This window comes from Branchiostoma floridae, chromosome 4 (assembly GCF_000003815.2).
Source record: "Branchiostoma floridae strain S238N-H82 chromosome 4, Bfl_VNyyK, whole genome shotgun sequence".
Classification (NCBI taxonomy): Eukaryota; Metazoa; Chordata; class Leptocardii; order Amphioxiformes; family Branchiostomatidae; genus Branchiostoma; species Branchiostoma floridae.
In genome coordinates, this window is record NC_049982.1 from 5,387,719 (window position 1) to 5,409,548 (window position 21,830).

At 39.0% G+C, this 21,830-nt stretch overlaps 2 protein-coding genes across 2 annotated transcripts; both read right to left on the reverse strand.

Moving 5' to 3' along the window:
* Positions 1-661: 661 nt before the first annotated feature.
* On the reverse strand, positions 662-8,545 carry LOC118413097. Its single transcript, XM_035816262.1, has 8 exons — positions 8,451-8,545; positions 7,900-7,952; positions 5,415-6,614; positions 5,028-5,120; positions 4,353-4,826; positions 3,094-3,978; positions 995-1,646; positions 662-719 (listed from the first exon to the last, which is right to left on the reverse strand). The coding sequence occupies exons 2-8, from the start codon at positions 7,901-7,903 to the stop codon at positions 662-664; spliced, it is 3,366 nt and encodes a 1,121-aa protein (XP_035672155.1). The 5' UTR covers positions 7,904-7,952; positions 8,451-8,545.
* A 6,964-nt stretch (positions 8,546-15,509) lies between these two features.
* Positions 15,510-20,587, reverse strand: LOC118412852 (GTPase IMAP family member 8-like). Its single transcript, XM_035815895.1, has 2 exons — positions 20,514-20,587; positions 15,510-17,884 (listed from the first exon to the last, which is right to left on the reverse strand). Exon 2 carries the CDS (start codon positions 17,730-17,732, stop codon positions 15,927-15,929), a length of 1,806 nt encoding a protein of 601 aa, XP_035671788.1. The 5' UTR covers positions 17,733-17,884; positions 20,514-20,587; the 3' UTR covers positions 15,510-15,926.
* Between the last annotated feature and the right edge of the window lie 1,243 nt (positions 20,588-21,830).

Sequence of the window (21,830 nt, forward strand, 5' to 3'; positions counted from 1 at the left end):
ATATACCAGTTTGTCTTTGCTTGATCTAAACATGGAACAGATCCATTTGTACAATGATGGATCTCTTTATCTTCCCCTCTCTTGCAATGTTGCAGAAACATCACTTAAAGAGGTTGCCTTGCCATCAGTCAGAACTTGTATGATTCTATTCATTTCTAACCCCTCCTGATTTTGAGATGTATGACATTACCTCACAAAGAATGATTTCAATTGATCCCAGAATGACCGCGGCTTGATTGTGTCAAACAGTTTTGTGTTATCATAGTCTTCATTCATAGCTCTGTCTCTTGCCGTCCTTTTCACTTCTGTACTAACATCCTTCCATGTAGCCTGACTACTTGTGATCTCTTGTATGATTCTATCCATTTCTTTCCTCCCTTCTTCAAACAAGTTATCTGTGTATATTCCATTTTCTTTTACAATGTCATCAACTAACCTGATTAACTTAACCAGTTGCATTCTCAGTATGATCTCATCTTTGGAGATGTTGTTGAAGAAGACACACCTATTGCCACATTTTTTAAGTAAATCTTGTAGGGCTTGAGATTTAGGTCTGAGATAGTCCACTTCACTAGCCATAAGTTCATCATTTCCAGTAATGAGAAGTAAAGAATGTTTAAGGAACCTTTCCCCAAACATGAGTTCAAATATTCTGAGTGTCTCAGCCTCCTCCCAGGTGAATTTTCCTCTTCTGAGGACAAGAATAACTGTATGTAGACCTTCAGGGAAGAATGTTACAATACGACAGAGTTCTTTACAGATGTCTGTTACATTACCAGTGTCAAACACTCCTGGAGTGTCCAGTACAGTAATTTGCCGATCCTTTTGCCTGATATGTTGCTCACATCTAGCTTTGTCAGAAACTTTGTACTCCTTTCCAGTGATATTATTCCCTGTGTGACTTTTCCCTACTCCAGTTTTCCCTACCAGTACAATGCCAAGTTCTTCCCCCTCTGGGATTTGGCAGAGGGGAGAGAGATCTGCAGTGACGTACCTTCTAGCTCTATTAGACAATTCAGAGATACACTCAATAAGAGTTTTTAATGTCTCCTGCTTGTTTGCTAAATTACCTCTATTTTCAATTGCAATGACCCTGTTGTTGCATTGTTCAGTAATTTCTTTCTTGTCCTTTGGCAGTCCTTCAAGGAACTCTGGGATATCCTCCTGCTGAGCATGTGTGACCAGGATGACAAGATGCTCATACAGTCCATCACCTAACAGCCTGTGGAGGGACTGGAACACTTGGACCTCCTTGTCTTCATTCCTCTGAGAGTCCTTGTAGTCCCAGACCAGACAGATGGCATCAAAACCCTCAGGAATCATCTTCACAGCTCGGACCAGCTCCTCAAACTCAGACTCAGTCATCTCATGGGAGACTCCGGGGGTGTCGACTACTGTCACCTTCCTGCTGACTCCATCAACCTCAAGGCTGCTGCTGCCCAGGCTGGACTTTTCTGTTCCTCCTCTCCTGGTGACTCTGAAAACCTCATGTTCTAAGATGGCGTTGCCTGTGTGGCTCTTGCCATTGTTCTTACAGCCCACAAGCAGGATATTTGTTGACATTTCTTGTTGTACAGCAGTCTCCCGGTCTTTCATGGTGGGATGCTCTGTCTTATCAGATGCCTGATTTGTGGCCGATGATGAATCTGAAGCAGAATTATACAACTCTAAATAGTCTTTGAATAAGCTACACATTGACCCTATTCTTCAATAGTGATGGGCTGAAAACACTCTTCATTTGGAATAAAGTTAAGCTTGAGTAACAGCTGCATGTATCATCTTAAAATTGCCCTCTCCTGTAAAATTGGATTCAATAGAAACAGCATTCATTACCTCGCACAGATAAGCCTTCCATAATTGATGATCACACACACACAGATACATGTACACGCAGAGTCGCAGACAGACACACACACACACATACAGATACATGTGCGCACAGAGTCGCAGACAGACAGACACACACACATACAGATACATGTATGCACAGAGTCGCAGACAGACACACACAGATACATGTACACGCAGACAAGCACACAAGTACACATAAACACACCCAAATTATGTACACAGACACACACACATACACATGGTATTGACAGGGGAACTGTGGCTTTACAAAACCTTTTAGTCTTAAAAATAAAATATTAACCATCTGAGAACCAGTTCCCCTAATATACTGTCTCATAACCCTCTGATATCTGGTTTCAAATCTTTTTTTGCAAACAAATCTAAAATTCTTCCTGATAGAGTCAATTCCAAGTCACCGAGATGGTTTTGAAATAATATTTGTAATAAGTTTGAACTATTTTGAGTAAAAGAACATTTCAGTCACTTAAGTTCGAAATTGTTCAAACATTTCAAAATGAAAGTTTAAACATGTTTGAACCTTTTTATATTTGTTGGAACATTTGGGAAAGTAATGATATAATTATCTCTTTATTTAGAACAATTTTCAAACATCTATGTGTTTTTGTTACTGTTCCAACATGTTCCAACATTTTGTGTCATTTTTTCCCTCCATAAAAACTTTTATTGACACCATAAACAAAGCTGCTAAGCTTGGTCCTTTGTTTGGCTCTTATATTTTTAGATTTTCTCCAGTATACACTGGTGAGTCTTTTGTGAGAAGGTGGCAGACAGACATAATTTCCTGCGCTTGGCAGGGATGTGTGAATTGCCCTCTTCCCAGCCCACTGACCCAGTTTCATCATGTTGTTTCCATGTTCGAACATGTGATCACAAATGATGCATCTATGTTGGAACAGTTTAGAAACTAACAGAAATAATGTATTTGATGTTAGAAATGTTTCTAACATGTTTGAATACTATAGAAATATTTAGAACGTCACATAGATGTTATAAATAGTTCTAAACAGTTACTTATCACAGTTAGATTGTTAAAAAGATTTCCAAAATGTTGGAACAAAAGGCAAGAAACACCCTCTCGGTAATATGGAATCGACTCTAATGATCACATCACATATCAATTTGAACAAATGGCTCTACATCCTGATTTAACCTTTCAAGTAAAGATCACTTAAATTGATAACGTTACACCAATAACACCAATTAGTTAAGTGCAAAACATACCTGTTTGTTCTTCTTTGCTTGCTTCACTAGAAAATTCCTCTGGCGCAGGCTGTTTCTCCTTTCTCTTTGAGTCATCCGCCTGATTTTGACGCTCCATTGTCTGCTTGCCCTTCAGCTGGCCAAAAAGGGATTCTGGCTTGGCTGCTGTGTCCTCACTTGTTTCCTGTGCTAGTTGGAGTTCTTGGGTCTTCTCTGAGAGAAGCTTCTGCAATGCCTCATTATTCTCTCTCAGTGTTCTGACTTCATCTTGAAGGTTCTCATTACGATTAGACAGTTTTTCTTTTTCATCTGTCAGTTTCTCAATTATGTGAGTGAGTGTGTCTACTCTTGTCTTATTGATATCCTGTAACTGTTCTATTGTCGTCTTGTTTTCCACAAGATCTTTCTGTGCTTTCTCGTTCTCCTCTGTAAGCATTGTTACCTGCTTGCTTAGTCTACGCATCAGATCTTCTGACCCCTCTTTGGCTGTCTGTAGCTGTAATTCTAGCTGACTCACCTTTTGTTCTGTGTTCTGTAACTGTTCTATTGTCACTTTGTGTGCCAACAGGACTTTCTGTGCTTTCTCCTTCTCCTCTTTTAGCATTGTTACCTGCTTGCTCAAACTTCGGATCTGAGCTTCTGAACTTTCTTTCTCTACTTGTAGCTGTAGTTGGTGTTTTAGCTGACTGAGCCTTTGTTCTGTTTTTCTCACCTGTTGTAGAGCTGTCTGTACTTGTCTGGCTGTAAAGGTCACTGAGTGTATACTTATATCTACTGTGCCTTTATCAGCCTGATCCTTCCTGCTGAACCTAGCTAGGTCCAGGCCCATCAGACTGGAATGGTCCACATGTCTTGTGGGGGATGGCAACGTCATGATGTTGTCCACAGAAGTGGTATGATCCAAACCTGTTTAGTAGGAATTATGGAAAACAAACATTTATGAGGTGTCACATGCAATCAATAGAAACTGTCATTGAGTAGATCTCACCTAATGTTTCATTTAGTACTAATATGATTGAGAATTTTTACCCTACTTTGCAAGCTTAGAAAGTAGTAAAAATTGGCCAAAGATGATGATGATGAATGGCCTTTTAAAGATATAAATAACTGACAGCCTGAATTGGTCCTGAAGACTAACTTGGTCCTACTGCCCATCCGCTTGTTTTGATTACAATTGTGTATATTTCCACCTCTTTCACAAAGGGCAAACTTACTTTAAGTATGTGAATATAAAAAAAAAGCTGCATTGATATAATCAGAAAAAAAAAATGTGAATTTACCTTTAGCAGCAGATGTGGTGAGTCTGTAGAACATGGCCTTCCTGAAGTCCTCCACATTGATGGTTGCCTTCACTGTGATTCTCTTTCCAAGCTGTGATCTAACCTCACTTAACAAACAACTGAAAAGCATGTTGCTCAGTTCCCCACCTCTGTACATAAACCAGAGTTTGCATAGCCCAGCCAAGTCTGTACATTGCAGGTAGAATGCTAAGCAGCCACTTCTCACACTTCTGACATCAACACCTTTGATTTTCTCAAGTGTCTTGATTGATTCAATAATGTCAAGTACATCATCTACAGTTTTGATTTCTGGCACTACCTGTCTTAGCAAAGCAAGAGTTTCATCTGTCATGGTGATTTCAGTTAGAAGGATCTCGCTTGCAGTGGCAAAGTTCCTCATATGCTTAGGGGTCTTGACACTAGGTTTCACTTGTTCGAGTATCTCCACCTTAATGGGCAAGAGAGGAGGCATTTCTGAAAGAGAAATTGGTTTAATTGTAATGAAAAGTGATTAAGCACTGTGGGCAAAATTACTGGTAAATGTACCTGACACCAATATGGATATAATACAACTGGCTTCTTGACAAATGTGCAATGTAGCCAGGTAAAGAAAACTTCCATTGTCAGCTGACCTGATAGCTGGAGCATAATATTTGTTTTGATAACAAATCTTACCTGGCTTTGAGGCTTTAGCACCATCACCAGACTCTGCTGTAGAAGCACTTCTCTTTCTCCTCTCAACTTGAGCTGGTTGTGGCATTCCATTCCCTGGAAACAATTCAATTCTGAATTTAAGTTGGATGGTTGGATGGAATCTTAATTGTTATACAGGTTTTGGTGTAACTGCTCTAATCAAGTGTGTAGATTAGACCAAGCATGCATTTACTAAAAAAACTGTAACCAAATATATGACCATCATCTATTATCCAATGGCAAATTAATGTTACCTGATAATTAATTCTTTCTGTCAAAATTCCTCCCATCTTTCAACTTACTAGTATTAAGCTGCTGTCAAAACTTTATGTTTTGACCATGTGATAGCCAAAGATCATAATGATTCACCTCCATCCGTACAGGCTTTGATGAATTCCTGATGAGACTCTTTCCAGTACTCTGTGGACAGAAGCTCCCTCCTACATCTTGCTGCTGTTTCAAATGCTGCCTTGTTGTTTTCCAACACTCTCTTAATGTTTTTAGCCCAGTGATTTACATTGGCACTATCTTCACTTTCATCCATGTCAACAATGGAGTTATGTAGGTCATTTACATGTTCACGAATCAGGTCTGCTAATCCAGACCTGCTTGAAATAAGAACAGGAACGCCAGCAGCAATGGCCTCCAAGCCAATTAGTCCAAACGGTTCAGCACGGGAGGGTATCAGGACCAGGTGGGCCTGCATCATGTGTTGGTGGATGTCCATCAGTGAGTCACAATGTTGGAGCGTCATTGGTAAGTTAGCGGATTTACTGCGATCAATGATTGCCTTGCTTGTTTGAACGTCATCTTTGCTGACGACACAGACACGCCATTTAATATTAATTTTCTCTGCAACAATGCTAAGGGCCCCAGCAGCAAGGTCAAGTCCCATCACTTTCTCGACACCTGTGACGATGCCAATAGACAGGACCACCATTATCTCTGACTTCTTGTATTCAGTCTGTGCATCTTCAAAGATCTTTGAAGACCTTGGAACAAACTTAAAATGGTCAGGTCGCTTATTGGCAGGTATAGCGCTGAACTGGATTTGAAAATGGTCAAAAATCTTGTTTCCAAGGGAAAGGACCACATCAGCCTCTTGTGCATCTTCAAGGATGGACTTTTCCTTCTTACCTATGCCCTTGGCCTCCTCCTCTCCTTTGTAGTACTCAGTATCCTCCGGTATGTCATGGGCAAAGAGGATGACTTTTGCATCTTGAAACCGTTCTTTCTTTATCCTGATTGCAGCCCTGCTTGTGATGTCAAAATGTCCGACAATGCTCCTTACTTTGGAGGGAATGTGTGGGTATCTACCAACGTGGTCAAAAGTCAACCAGGCCAGAGATGGAGTCCTTGCGTCTTCTGAGTAGAGACTAGGCAGTAAAAGTTCCACTCCATCATTGCATGCATCTTGTTTGTCCTCCTTAGTTGCCTTTAAAACAGTACTGTACAAAGGTATGTCTGGCACGTGTTCCCGGAGTGTTCCTACCAGCTGCCTGTGTACGGAGGAGATCCCAGCCTTAAGTTTGCCGTACTCCTCATGGAGCAGCAGAATGGCAGGGATCTCTGTGAATGAACAACAGGTGTGTTTTTGAACGGATGGTTCCATTCCCATGTTTGGTTTCTTGGTAGGATTTGGCAAAATCAAAGAAAAATTTCTCTCCCCCATAACTGCCTATTAAAGGGACTGCAGAGTTTTCAAACACTCTGAAAACACTTAGTCTAGTGTTGGGACCTCAAAAAGCTACAAACAAATTTTCATGATATTTGCTTTGTAGCCTTATAGGCAACTTGGGTAGGGATTGAAATCATAAGATAAAAAATATATGTATAATACAGGACTTATAAATAATGAAATAATCCTGGAGATGAAGATGGAAGGCTCTATGGCTGTGAGCCCATCAAATATTCTGAAGCATTAGTAGAAAACTCTGCTGTCCCTGTGTCCTACAATAGTAATGCTTCCATAACGTCTTAAGTTCACATAATCAAAAAAGGGTTTGGAGACCTCATACCTCCATGAAATATTGAGCCTTCGTAGATTTATGGACTCATTAATTATGCAAATAAGGCTATAATTAGCATACTAGTAATCTATTTTATTAATTATGGTCTTCTTGACAACAAACACATATACTGGCTGTAAAGAAGTCCTTTCATTTGGCAGAAGTTCATGTTCATAATTATCAATTATGCAAATGACTCTTACATTTAAATGATTTATGCAACATGGTGTTCATCTTTAACAAACTTACATATGCCACAATGCATTTATTAAGATAATCCCCACCATTTACCACTTTGGAATTGTGTCACTTTCACATCAATTATCCTTTGTTATATTATAATCCTTAAAATATTTGTTACAAATTAAAATCCCTGAAGTTCCAGAGCAAGAAGCTAAGAGGCCCAAACCTACACAGCCGCTTCCTTATATCAAAAGCTATCTGGTGCAAATATATTAAGACCTCAACATGCCCAGGACAAAAAATACAAACAAAAACCGGGGGATTACAATCGACCTTGACCTTTGTCTTCCCACATACCAAATATCATTACAATCAATTTAGCGGTTGTAAAGTTATGTTGACCACAAATATCCGGAAATGCACGTACACATACACACACAGACCAAAAACTATACCTCCATTTTTCATGGAGGTATTAAACAAAGATCATCAGTATCACCCAATACCCACCAACATACCAACCTATACTACTACTAGCTACTTGCTTGCACTACCTTGCTTCGCGCGCACACATGCATGATAAAACAGAAATTGTGCATTTCACGGATGATTGGATCTTAACGAAAAGCTGTGTACTTACTTTATCACGTGAACTGACTTACCCATTATAACGACTGTCCTAGCCCATCATTTGTTGCTTGGATGTCTTCGTGTTCTGTTGGTAACAGAATTAAGACGTACATTATGATCTACTGAACTCGGCACAAAAAGTTTGGAATATAAACTTTGGTATATCATATTTCCGTTATTTCTGCATAATTTCAATGTATTACATATCAATAGAAAGCTTGTGTAATTTTCTTTCCTTTGGTATCAAACTTATCACGATTGTAAACACATGAAACGAGCAACATGCCTGCTTACGTGAGTGGGTAACGAAAAAAAAGGCCAAATTTCCCTGCTTCTGTTCATTACACTCGCTGACAACTATTAAAGCTGATCGTACCTTTCATCGGCAGGCATCAGCGGATGGGATAGAATTTTAAGTAACACCATCGCGTCTGGATTAGGTGGATTGGGTACAAAGTTCACCATGTTACACTCTTTCAGTGTTCAAATCGCATTTTACGCCATACCACTGGTCATTTCAGCAAGTAATATGTGACAGATACATGTCATATTACATATTTCATGCTACATATTTCACACTTACCTCGAAAAAGACGATAGACGACCGCCGAGCAGGTAGCTATACCTGCCGAGTGCCGACACTGCCTACGAGAAAAGTATCGGTCACGAGGTAACGCGGCGGTTAGTATTAACTTATTAAGTGCAACATTTCTACGGGGGCACACATGATTTTGGTCTTACAAAATGTATGTTGTGGGCATGAACCAACAATGCAATCGACTTTGTCGTCTTTGGTATCCTTGTTGTTGGACTCTCGCTAGGCCCACATATAGTTTCTTTGGTCGCCCAGTCAGTGATGCCGGCGACAGTTTAGCAAGGCACTGGCCTGACAACTGCACCAGAGCGCTATTCTAGATCGGCGGGCATTACGAGCTGATCTGACGAACCTCTAATGCCTACCCCGCGAGAGTGGCAGGCATCCAGTGTGCACGTCTTGTGTGGAGACATCATCAGAAAAAGCACACTGAAACGTATTGAAACGCATATACATGTAGTTGCGGATTATTCATCATAGATACCCCAAGTTGCCGTATCATCATATATTATGGAAATATCAATGAGGTCATATCAAATGCTGTAAAATGGCCGTCGACCAAGGATTCGAAAGAATGTAGCCCATTACCAACAAAAATCGAGTAGCAACTGTTGTATAGTGTTAATGATTTTGTTACAAAAATTGAGGCAGTTAAAAACGGACACTGTTCCGAATACTTCTTTTGAAGTATGGCTTCGATTTATCCACATTCGCTGAATTGTTGGTATAAAAGCTTACTGTAGAGTTGTACCACCTAACGTAATACTCACGCGTTGCAGGGAACCGGCTTACCAAATAAATCATTCTGAAATGTATCATATTGCATTCCCTTTGTGTAGTCGAAAAACCTATTTCATCAGAGTTTAGATAATCTGACCATATTCAACATTTATTCATAGTCGTACGTCCTTCTCGTATTACATCTAGCCAACACAATTAAAATACATGTTCAATGTTTCTACCTTTCTTACAATGGAAACCTCAAAATAATGAATAGATGACCAATAGCTAGAGAAAACTGCAGCTCATGAAAACTAGCAGTAACCTTATCTTCCATTTGATACATTAGTCTCATGTGGCCTATAATCTTAGCTGTCGGAAAGCGCCTTTACACAAATGTACGTCGAGATGGGTACCAGTTTTCAATTTCAAAGACGGCGCCTAGTCTGATGCTGGGAAGCTTCACAACGCCACCTTACAGTAACTCCTGCATAGAACAACGGCACCGACAAGATAACCTTGACGAAGGTATCAAGAACGAGGGAGCTAACGTTACTTAATGGCTCGTGATGATATTGCCTATGATAATTAGTATATGGTAGGGAGAAAGTGTTGGATTGCTAGCATGCTGTCGCATCTGTCGACAAATTTAAGAAGGTCGATTACTAGTATATGCAACTCATGTTGACTAGCTTTAGTTGCTGGTCACTGACAATTTACACGCCTCAACTCAAATGATGTGACTTCGTTAGAGATAAGAGCCGGAGACATAATGATAACGTTATGGAAAATCACAATAACTAGATACTCTGATTTAGTATATAGAAGAGTAGATTCATCCCTCAAGCTACAGTGTGCAAGATGTCGGTAGCTTGAGGGATGAATCTATTCTAATATAACTAACATGCATTGGCATAATACCGGTAGTAAGACTTATACCGGTAGATTAAAAATACTGGAACTTAAAGAGATCTACATATGCAACAATAGTTATTTCTGAGCTGTGAACACTTCAGACATCTAGGTGTCTAATACATCATTTACAAAGCATCGATAACAATGCATTCGAAGACAACAAGTCCAAAAGTTTTCAGTATCTTTTTCGGGGTAGGCAGCTCGTCGTGGGACGACCACACTGTCACATTCATTGCCAAATTTATAGATCATAATTACACATGCTCACGGCACAAGACGAACATCATTCAACAACAATCTTGAATTTCTTTTGGTGACCTACAACTCATGTAAAAGTGTGAAGAACCGTTGCATAATAGCCCGGATCTACGACTGAATGGGCAAAATTGAACGTACGCAGCCATTTTCCCGCCATTTTTATATCTACGCTAGCAGTAAAGTGTTACGTCATAGCGGTTGTGACAGACAAAAGTTAAATGAAAATTCTTGACAGTATACGTCCGTTTTCTCATGACATTTTGTATGCTCATGCAGGTTTATGTTTTATGCATTTACTGACAGAAAAGGAAGGAACATCAGATGATGTATAAATGTACATAGCGGCAGTTAATTGTGTCGTGTTTCCGAGTCCGGCCGGTATTTTTTACCCCCTCCCAACCACGCGCCCGTTCGCCGTGTAATTCCGCGGCGTGCTACAATTACAATATTACGCTTTTAGCAGGACAAGAGTGGCAGAAACGTTACACAGAAGAAGTGGCAAGGGTAACCTATAACAGCAACATGTAACTGGAGAAAATGATGCGTTGACAATTTGTCAAATCAGTATGGCTAGAGAAATCGTCGTAAACGTACCGGTATTATGATAATAGATGTTATATATACTAGATACTCTGATTTAGATGTAGTTCGTTGTTTGGACCAGTTGTACGATTGCGCTTGTTTCAATGTTGCAGAAAGACCTATATTTGTTGCTTCCGATCACTGAGAAACATTTATACATTACACGGATCATCAGGAGCTGAAGAGGTCAGGGGTCAACTATCTCATCCGGTTGTCACTTTGGAAGATATAACATCCTTGGTCTCATAGATCTCAGCCATGAGGCACCATCTTCATCAACAGAGTTTGTTGGCAGGTAGGGTCGATCCGCAGAGGTACGTTGTACCAAGGATATCCTTGACTTTTAATACATTTGGACATACTTTGGACAATGATAGAAGATGGGAGGGCTTGAAGAAAACTGCTTTTGCCTCCCTGAGTCGACAGTCCTAGTCCCATAAAATTATTTGGTCGAGCAGCGCGGCCGGTCAGGTCCAAAATTTATCTATAACGTTACGGTTATACCATGGTTGTATAAACCGTAATAGTGTAATTTCAAACAAGAACCGTTGAAGAAGACGATTTGTGGATATCATCCGTTCCTAGACTGGATGAGCAGTTTGGGCATCTAAGGCGGGAGATAAGGGGAGGGGGGCAACCTACTTGATGTGGCCTTGAAAATTTCTGCATCGTTAAAGGGTCTTAAAGAAAGTCTCAATATGTCTTCAATAGCACTAAATATCTAGTTTGTGTTTGGGGCTTTAAAAGTTCAAGGAGATTGAATATATAACCTTGACAACAGTTATTACCAAATTATTAAGATCAAATGTGTTCCTTTTCCCAAACATATCGAAGGCAAAAATGTGACTCCTAATTGGTGCAGTATGTAATTATAAGAATGATCATAATATGAGTAAAATGTTTGACATGATAACTTTTGCTCAATGTGTATTGTTGTTGAACATTATGGTTTTGCTGTATCCCTTGCCTAAATGTAAAGTTAAGTAAATCGTAAAGAGTTCATTGGTGTAAATGTTGATGTTGATGTTGCAACAAATACCCACGGAACATGTGGGATGGGGTCATTTATGTTTTCATTTTGTAAATCATGGACAGAAGAAAGTGTAGTTACCCCACTTTCTTTTACTAGTAATAGGTTGTAGTAATACAGAGAGGTACTAGTAAACTCTTTTCTCAGATGTTTCTTTAAGAGAAAAATATTTTAGTTTATGAGATGCTTTTCTGTGAAGAAAGCATTCTGTGAAGATAATCCTTTAATTGTCCTTAAATTGTGTTTTGTTAGTTACTGCATCTGTAGTGCAGAGAAGCCCCATCATGTAGTACAGTATACAGGCACCAGGAGGCACTGCAAGCTACATTCAGACATAATACAGTCATGCTATTTTGAATTGATCACTATGGAGAAAATGGAGCATTTGTGGTGGGTGAAAGGTTGCATTTAAAACAGTGGTATCATTATAGTTAGAAGACAGAGCAAACCTTTTTTATGGTGGTCCGTACTTTCATTTATATTTGCAGTGAAAAGGCAAAAACATAACTTAAACCTCCACAAACAATTCCCCTTTTACTTTACGATGACATTTTTCCCTCACGGAAGATTTACCTGATGTTACATTTGATATTTCCTATTAAAGTCTTTCATATCTGAATGATCAAGGTATATTGTAAGCCTGGTGAAGAGTATGACAGGGCGATCGTGTACTGATTACTTACAATTAAAAAAAAATATTTCTGTCAACCATGAACAAGCAGCCAAGGTCAGGTGATTGTAACTACTTGCAAAGGATGTAGGGATGTGGAAATTTTTTATGACGTGATGTTTATCATGCAACAGGTGATTCATGCTGAAGTCCACCTTGTGTTATGTTGACTTTGCCATGTCAGCATCTCTGGCTCAAGTTTTATATCAGCAACCCAGTCTGCAAATCTCGTTCACATGACATGCTTGGGAGGTTATCACGTAGTGGATCTGAAAGTCTATAGGCGTAGCGCTAAGTCTATTGAACTTATGGCTCGTGCGTCATCGTTGCTATGCAAAGCTATTTGAATTGGGTAGTTTTGGCGAAAACAAGTCCCATTGTTATCCGAAGTGCAAACACACATCATATGACTCATGCTGAGGTATGCAAGGTGATTGAATTTGTCCTCCAACAAGTTGATACATGTACCTGTTCCAGAACAAAAGTTCACTGGGTACACAAAGAGGGTACTGAAACCATCCCAGAATTCATTGCAGTATACATCCCACAGTTTTGCACATCCCAGATGTCTGACTGTGAGTGTGAGAAACAAGCATAAGGTCTTGACAAATGTCTTGTTGCCTTTGAAAATGCAACAACATAATCTGTACATGTTCTTTAATTGACAAGTTGAACAGACTCAAGTGGTCCATGAGCAGGCTTTTAGCTAGGATTTTATCATAGCGTGTCCAAATTTCTTGCCGCTCGGCGAGTGCTGCAGGTGCGAGTATTGTGGGGGTCTGGAGACAATGTCACTCGGAAAATTTTTTAACTCTCTGAAACACCATTTCCCACATTTTGAGGTGCAAATTTGGGGGAATGAAGCAAATTTACTGTCAGACAGGCCACATGTGACCTGTAGCATCCCTGAATTTCATGCTTGTCAGAGGATGTGCTCTCCAGTGTACTAGTAAGGGCGTACAATTTGAGTTATTTTTCTAGCAGGCTGTATATTGTACGCCTGCCTATAGCTAGCTAAAAGCCTGTCCATCGAGGATGTTTGATTTTTGTGGAAGTTTTGTACCGTAAAACTTTTAAAGTTGATTGATAAACACTGGTGGACCATTAATGCAAATACGACAGCAAAAGCGGTGCCCAAACTTCACCAACCTGCAGTGTTTATCTGAAAATACTAAAATTGATTTATGATATTATAAGTTGTGCGTTCAGAAAACCCCAAATCCACCAGTGTGTGAGTGACCAACTAGTACCCATGGGAAGGTAAAGAAGATGATATTTGTTGACAATTATTACCAAAACAATGTCAAATATCACCTTTACTTTCACATACTAGGTGCATTTTGGTGCATTGGGGTATCATTAGACTAATATCATCAGTCGATAGTGTAATTTCAGAAAATACTGCATTTCGGTGCAGTTCGGGCAGCATTTTTGCTGTTAATACTTGCATGAAATATTTGCATCATCTGACCTACTTGATTATGATGATATTTGAATCAATGGTCCACCAGTTTTTATTTCACAATTTAAGAAGGTGTACATACACAAAAGATACAAAAATCAGACATTCGCATGGTCTGCTGACAATTCAAGAAAATGAAAATAACTGAATTTATATTGCAGTTGTTGCATTTTCAAAGGCAACATGACAAGTCTGTATGTTTGTGTATCACAGTCTGCCATCTGTTGTAATACCTGTGTGAAAATTTGCCTGTCCGGGACTAGTCCGGATTATAAAGATGAAAATGTCTATTTTCTCATCACCAGTCGATCTGCCACATTTCCCCATCTCTCATGCAGGGCAATGGTTGTACTTTAATACACAGGAGTCACCTGAGACTCATTTCTGATTCAGGCGTCACTTATGGTACTTACTTGCAATGGACAAAACTTTTTTCATCCTCAGCTGCTGAGTCGTCATTTCAATATTTGCCTTTGGGATCATGTGGTAATGTTCATATGATTTTTATGCCGGCCATTCCCTTCTGTTGTGGACCAGCTTTATTGAATGATTCATGAGATGAGTCAACATTTCGCTGTTCTCATGTACCTTGTTATTGACTCTGCCCCTTGCTGTAATCACCGACAGCTTCTCTAGCTCTGTACTTAGACCAATCTGGAGTGCAAAAGTTCATTGTAACAAAGTCCAAGCCTTAACATGTGCAGTAAAAACTTCTTAATAGCTAACTCATCAAGTAATATTTGTTGCTACCACTAGCTTTGTAAAATGGTTTTGCAGACAGTCAGGTAAAAAATGAAATAAATGTTTTTACCTTGTGAAAAAAAATTATGTATGCACCTGTTAAGTTTCAGACATCTCATTTCAACCAAGTAAAACTGTTACATTTAAAAAAAATATTTAATGGAAAACCTAAAATTTTTTATGCTCTGCGGCTCAGTTTTTAGCCTTTTAGTTTTAAATTGATGAACATTGCATTTGCCATGGGTTTTGCCACTAGCATGTTGACAGGGATGAGCTAGGTGGATATAAGTAGGGTACATACACACCAGTGACCCATCATTTTGTGTTCTTGAATAGCTGCATACATTACTCTCCAAGCAGAGGTTTGGCTTCTCTTTTTTTACTTCTTTTAGGCATTTTTGTCTGGCTTTCTCTTTTTTTTACTGTTTTCTTCATGTCCGCCAGCCAAACGACTGGCAAACATTAGGAAAAAAAACATATAAAGCTTAACAAAAATGCCTAAAACACATCAAGAAACAGAACCGAACCTCTGCTTGTAGAGATAAGTACACAACACAATGCAACATAACTGATTAAACATCCAGTGGCACAGTATGTTCTACAGAGAGCACAGTCAGGGTTGCATACAATAAAACAGCCAACAGATGTTTAGCAGTTTGATGACTTTATTGATCATGCACAAATAATGCTGTGGAACAGACTGGTAATATGAGTTTTGAAAAGCAGTTAACAACACAATTTTCAGTGAATATCCATCATCATCACCTATTAAACCATTTGCAATTTATTTCTTTGCATGTAGAAAAAACATTTAAGACTTTTTACATTAGTAAAGAAAATGCAAGCGAGAATGGCCCCCCCTTTAGACTTTTTATCTTATCAGCTAACGTATGGCTAACAATCAACCTTCTTGACCATTTAGATTTCATAATGAATGCAACTTTTGTGGGGGACCAAATTTTTTTAATTGCAAGCTCGTATCAGTTTTAGGGGTCCAGAGAATATCATCCATATGATTGAATCAGTATGGCCTCAGACTATATTATTGTTGTGATAGTTTAACTGACAAATCTGAGAACTAACATATTAAATTGGCATGGACTTAGCTAGAAAATAAACAACAATGGCAGGCCACAAAACAAAAAGAATAATACAGAAGATGAAGAGAATACATGAACAAATTGATACGTCTTTGACCTTACGTGTCAGGGAATAACAGTAATGTCCAAATTGTCTAATCCCTCTATTTTGGAACATGGGGCCTTCATTTTCCAGCAATGGTCTGTTTTCAGATGTATCACTGCTTGAATCAAGCTGCTGGTTAGTGTCATCTTTGCTTTGAGTTTTGTTTATCATGCTATCAGCCAACATGATAAGTTGAATCTGTTGCATTCTCCTCTTTGTCTCATCCTTTGTTATATTGTCAAAGAAAACATAGCGCTCACCACAATTTTGTACAATGTCAGTGAGTTCTTTGGGTGCAGATGTTAGATAGTCATTCTCGTTGCATGGTAGTTTGTCCTTACCTGTGAACAAAACAATAGACCAGTTCCAGACATCTGTCAACATGTCATGGATCCTATCAGCCATTACCACATCTCCTCTTGTAATCCTACCAAGACTTACAATCATAATTAGAATATAGGTGGCACAGATTTTCTTAATGTCTTCAATCTCTGTTAGGAGTCTTTTTTCTTCTTCAACACAGTTCTGTGTTAAAGGTGGTGTGTCTACAACTGTTATCTTGCGACCTCCCATGTGTGATTCTCGACGAACATAGTCCTGTGTTTCTGATGACATTCTATCTGAAACTGAGAACACATTCTGACCGATGATGCTGTTGCCTGTATGGCTTTTCCCTACTCCAGTGTTTCCCAAAAGTACGACACAGAGGTCTTCTCCTGGTGGGATGTGGCAACAAGGAGACAGGTTTGAGGCTGTGTATCTCCTTCCACTTTCCTTGGACAATTCTTGAATGAGGCTCAGAAAAAGTTTTAACTGTTCACTTGCAGCTGGTTCTTTGCCATTCAGCTTGTCATCCATGGCAATAATCTTCTCATGAAACCTACAATAAGAAGATGTGTCTTTCATTTCTTTCTGATCAGAATCTGTTTGTTCATTATGGAATCCTGATGGAGCTTGCTGCTGGTTACTAGAATTAGACAGTTCATCAACTGCTGCCTGGCTGACTCCAGCCTCATTGATAATGTGTTTCATGCAAGTTATTCTGTATTGCGCATTTGCCTTGTCAGCAATTTTCTTCATGTTTTCTGGTAGTCCCTCGATGAACTCTGGGATGTCCTTCTGCTGAGCATGAGTGACCAGGATGACAAGATGATCGTACAGTCCATCACCAAACAGCCTGTGGAGGGACTGGAACACTTGGACCTCCTTGTCTTCATTCCTCTCAGAGTCGTTGTAGTCCCAAACCAGACAGATGGCATCAAAGCCCTCAGGAACCATCTTCACGGCTCGAACCAGCTCCTCAAACTCAGACTCTGTCATCTCCTGGGAGACTCCGGGGGTGTCGACTACTGTCACCTTCCTACTGACTCCATCAACCTCATGGCTGCTACTGCTGAGGCTTGCCTTCTGTGTCCCTCCTTTCCTGGTGACTCTGAAGGCCTCCTGTCCCAGGATGGTGTTGCCTGTGTGGCTCTTGCCGTTACCCTTACAACCCACAAGTAGCACATTTAGGTCTTGCAATTGATTGTGTGTCAGTTTGTCCAATGTGACTAGATCTTCTGTTTCAGTCAGGTTGTCAACAGATACTGATACATCAGCCATTTCCACATTTACATGTAAGCTTGTAGGAAAGTCAACGCTAGTTGAAGTATTGCTTCCATTCCTTTTTCTAACATTGCTGTCTCTTTGATTTCTACCCCCAAACATTGATATTACTAAGCTGCAACAATCGTTGTCACAAGGAACTTTGCATTATCTTGAGAGATCTGTGCTTATTTGAGAGCATTTAGAGGTGCCCTTCTTGGATGTTTCACATTGACTGAAGTGTCCAACAGATGTATTTTGTTGTCAACAGTTTCCTGTCATGAGAGAAAAGAATGAAATCTTAGTGGAAATCAAATTAGTTAATGCCTGTTTAGCTTTAAGGCTATTTTTGTTTTGACATTCAGTACATGAGAGTAATCTGATGAATAGAAGTACTGAACCAGAGGTGACCTAGAATGATTAGATACATGTAACTTTCAGTACTTATTTTTGGAAATAAACATGCTAGTAAAAAAGTTATTATGTCACATTTAGTTAGTATGTTTCATTACTCATGATCACTAGTGGGAGGTTCCATGCACTAACTGCATGGCCCTGTATAGCTACCCTGAGAGAATATTGATCTTAATGGTCCAAAAGTCCTGACAATTGGCGATCAAATTATGATTCCCTGGTGAAGCACACACTTACATTGAGTGGGTATAATTCACACAAAAAATTATGGACTAATGAAAGTTCAGGATGAATTTTATTATAATTGTGATCATATCATAGAAAGTGAATTATGTGGTTAGAATATATGCAGTATAAGGAGGTTCAGAGCAATTATCAGAGGCGGCGGCAGCAAATTTCGTTTGGGGGGGGGCAAACTTTTCCTGACAGAAATTTGGGACACATGTAGCGCCGGAGGCGCGACCATCCTAGGGGGGTCCGGGGATATGCTCCCCCGGGAAAATTTGAAATCTTAACCCTCTAAAACGCCATTTCCTGTGTTTTGACGGGCAAATTTTTGCTGACAGACTAAGCTAACTTTGATGACAATTCTGTCAGAAAGACACATGATTTTAGCGAGGGCGATACCCCAAAGTATTTCACAATTTTGAGTACCGAAGGTGCAAGCTGTCGCAAGTTTGGTCTGGGGAAATCTTGAAACCTGCACCCTCTGAAACGCCATTTTCTCTATTTTGAGGGACAAATTTTGCTGAGGGACTATGCTAAATCTAATGCCATTTTTGTCAAAGAAAGAGATGTTTGAGGGCGATGACCCACGCCTCAACAAATTTTCACCATGTCGTCGTTTGATAGTCATCGCTAGGGAGGTCCGGAGAAAATGTTGAAATCTTGACCGCCTGACACGTCCTGCATTTAAGGGCCACATTCTACTTTTAAACTAAGCTAAGTAAGATAGTAAAATTTCTATTAGTTTAAAAGGTTTGTGAGAGCGACGTTCCTGCCACATATTGTCCTGCGCCGACATGGCCGAAGACGCGAGCCGTCACGAGGGAACTTTGGCAAAATTTTGAATTCGGGACTCTCTGAAAGTCATTTCTTGCGTTTTCAGGCGTAAATTTTGCCGTTAGACTAGCTTGATTTAATGAAATTTCTATCACCAAAAAAAACACACAAGGTTTCACCCCCCCCAACATATTTTCCGCCACTGATTATACAATCATTATGTAATTCAATTAATTACTAATGGGAGTCTGTGCTATCATAAACTCCTTGGTGTTATAATACAAGCTAGCTGACAATTTCAGAAAACAGACAAGCCAGTTAAATAGCCCCCAGGGAAATACAATAGAATGCTGAGTATGGCCAACTTAACACATTTTGAAGTAGCATAGCTAATGGGTAGTTATTTATTTACTTCAAGTTGGTAAGATAAAAGCGTGCCCTTTTTAAAAAAATTGAATTTGTAAAATTTATAAACTACAAAAAAGTAAAATGTTAATAGTATGCATTCTCACACCTGGTAAAACCTTAATCTGGGTCTGAAATACAGGAGGTCTGCAAGAAAATTACACTGGATTGGCATATGTGTTGTCATCACACAGACTATTGTTGATGTACCTTGCCAGTGGTCTACCAGAAACAGGCTAGGGTCATTTTTGTCCTAGACCAAGTTTGCAGATAACTCACTACATCTTGAATAACAACTTTTAGCTGTATTTATCTAACCTGGCACTTGACTAGTTTGAAGTGAAGGTAAGATGAGGAGACTCATGGCAATTGTGCACATTTTGAATAAAGATTGGCTTGGTTGATTTTAGTATAGAGGTATATCTTTTTGATAAAACATTATAATAAGAAAAGATGGAATTGATTGCAATAGCTGTTTAGAATAACTTTATGAATGACATACATGTCATGAAATTCTAGCTTTGCCAGTCTGAGAACATTTTCAGTGGAATTGCACTTCAAGTCTGAGTACCATTCGGCTAGTATAGTTTGCTGGATACGTAGTTATATTACACACCTTATATTATCGCTTCTCTGCTATTTCGTCTGGGAATCTATGTCTGCTCCCTCGCCATGATGACCAAGCACCCTCATACTAATTTTTTGTAGAAAAACCCCTTTAATATCATAAAGTGTCACAACACAAAGATCTGTTTACTATTAGTAAGTACTTTGTTTGGTGCGGTAAAGGATGTATTATAATTGTATGGTGAAGACTTCTGGAGGAACTTACGGGTCCAGGACCTGCATGTACATGTAGCAGCTTTTCATGAACCATTTTGTGGCCAATATCCAAAAAACATCAGCAGAAAAACAGGAACTTTAAGAAAGAAAATGACTATTTCTTGTCTTGCTTTTTGTAAGCCTGACATATTAAGCAAAACTAGTTCTACTGCTGCAGCATTGTATATAATAGATCTCTGTGTCTGTCACTTTCCTAGGAAGCTCTATTAAAGTACAATACAAAAGAATGATTGTACTTACTGTTTCATGCATTTGGATATGAGCCTTACAAGTTGCCTGCTTGATGCCTGTGTGTTAATGAAGCTCAGTCTCATGCCCCTTGTGCCCTCTAATGTGTATTCTGTCTCATTGTTTACCATCAAACAGAATAGTGCTGTTAAACTTTAACTTTAAGGGCCAGTAGATTAATGTAGACAGCTGTTACAGTAATAGTACAGTTACAGTCATAGGACTCCAGGAAGAATAGTGATACTACATTTAGTATCACTAATGGAGATCCAAATAAAACAAACAAACAAACAATAGCTGTTACTGTAATTTCAATCTAGAAATTATTGCAGCCTTTACAAGATCCTGATTATATTCATTGCTATAGGATTTTATGCATTTTCAGTACTGTTGTAGCATGCTTGAAGTACCAGATTTTGTCTCTTGAATTTCAGAATTGAACCTTTTTTTTCTTATTTTTTTCCAAATATTGTTAATTTTGAAAACAAAAAGCTCAATTGTCTCATTGCAAGCTAGAGTCCATTCCAAGTCACCGTGCGGATGTTTGTTGCCATTGTTTAGAACTGATTTTAAAGTTTTGTAATTGTATGTATAGGACATTTGATACTTCAGAAATATTTCTAATACTGTCTCAACTTTGTAAATATTCCCCTGGTCCTGTAAAACTTCGGAAATATTTATGATGTGGAATTGGATAGTTCTAATGGTTTCTAAATAATGTTAACAGCATGCTACCATTATTTACCATTTTCTACCATTTCCTACCATTTTTGTAAATGGTTTAGTGGGCTGGGAAGAAAGCAAGTCACACATCCTTGCAAAGTATGGTTGGGTGCCATGCAACAATGGCCCACCACAAAGGATCCACCAGTGCCCAGCTGTGAAATGTAAAAGTATACAGAGGCAACAATAGGGCTTACTTTTATGGGGGCAATAAACTAAGTTTACCATTTGGCAAAGTTTACAAATATTTGTAAATATTTGTAAATGTGAAAGAATCACAGAGAGGTTTCACAATTATTCTAAATAAAGATATTTTTGTACAGTTACTTTCAAATGTTTCTAAGGCCACACCAATTTAATTTCTTGGTTCACGGATTTTTTCATAAAAAGATGGAGCGAAAGGGCGAAATAAAAATAAAAATAAAAATTGTAAAATGGTTGAGGTAAAGGTAACGGCTAATCCAAAACATAAAGAAAAAAAGTTTTCAGCTTGAAAAAAGTACAAAAACACTATTATTGTACAGTAACAGCACCTGTACCCACACTTTAAGGAGCTTATAATATAAAGGCCAATTTGCTACACCAGAAAGTTGGTGAATGGTTTCA

What these genes read in the sequence shown, in the direction of transcription:
- LOC118413097 (XM_035816262.1), bottom strand. An exon ending in TGCTAAAGCCTCAAAGCCAG is followed by an intron (nt 4,827 to 5,027) that starts GTAAGATTTGTT and finishes TTTCTCTTTCAG; the next exon opens with AAATGCCTCCTCTCTTGCCC. An exon ending in CACCACATCTGCTGCTAAAG is followed by an intron (nt 3,979 to 4,352) that starts GTAAATTCACAT and finishes CCTACTAAACAG; the next exon opens with GTTTGGATCATACCACTTCT.
- LOC118412852 (XM_035815895.1), bottom strand. Translation starts at nt 17,732, where the DNA reads ATGTTTGGGGGTAGAAATCAAAGAGACAGCAATGTTAGAAAAAGGAAT.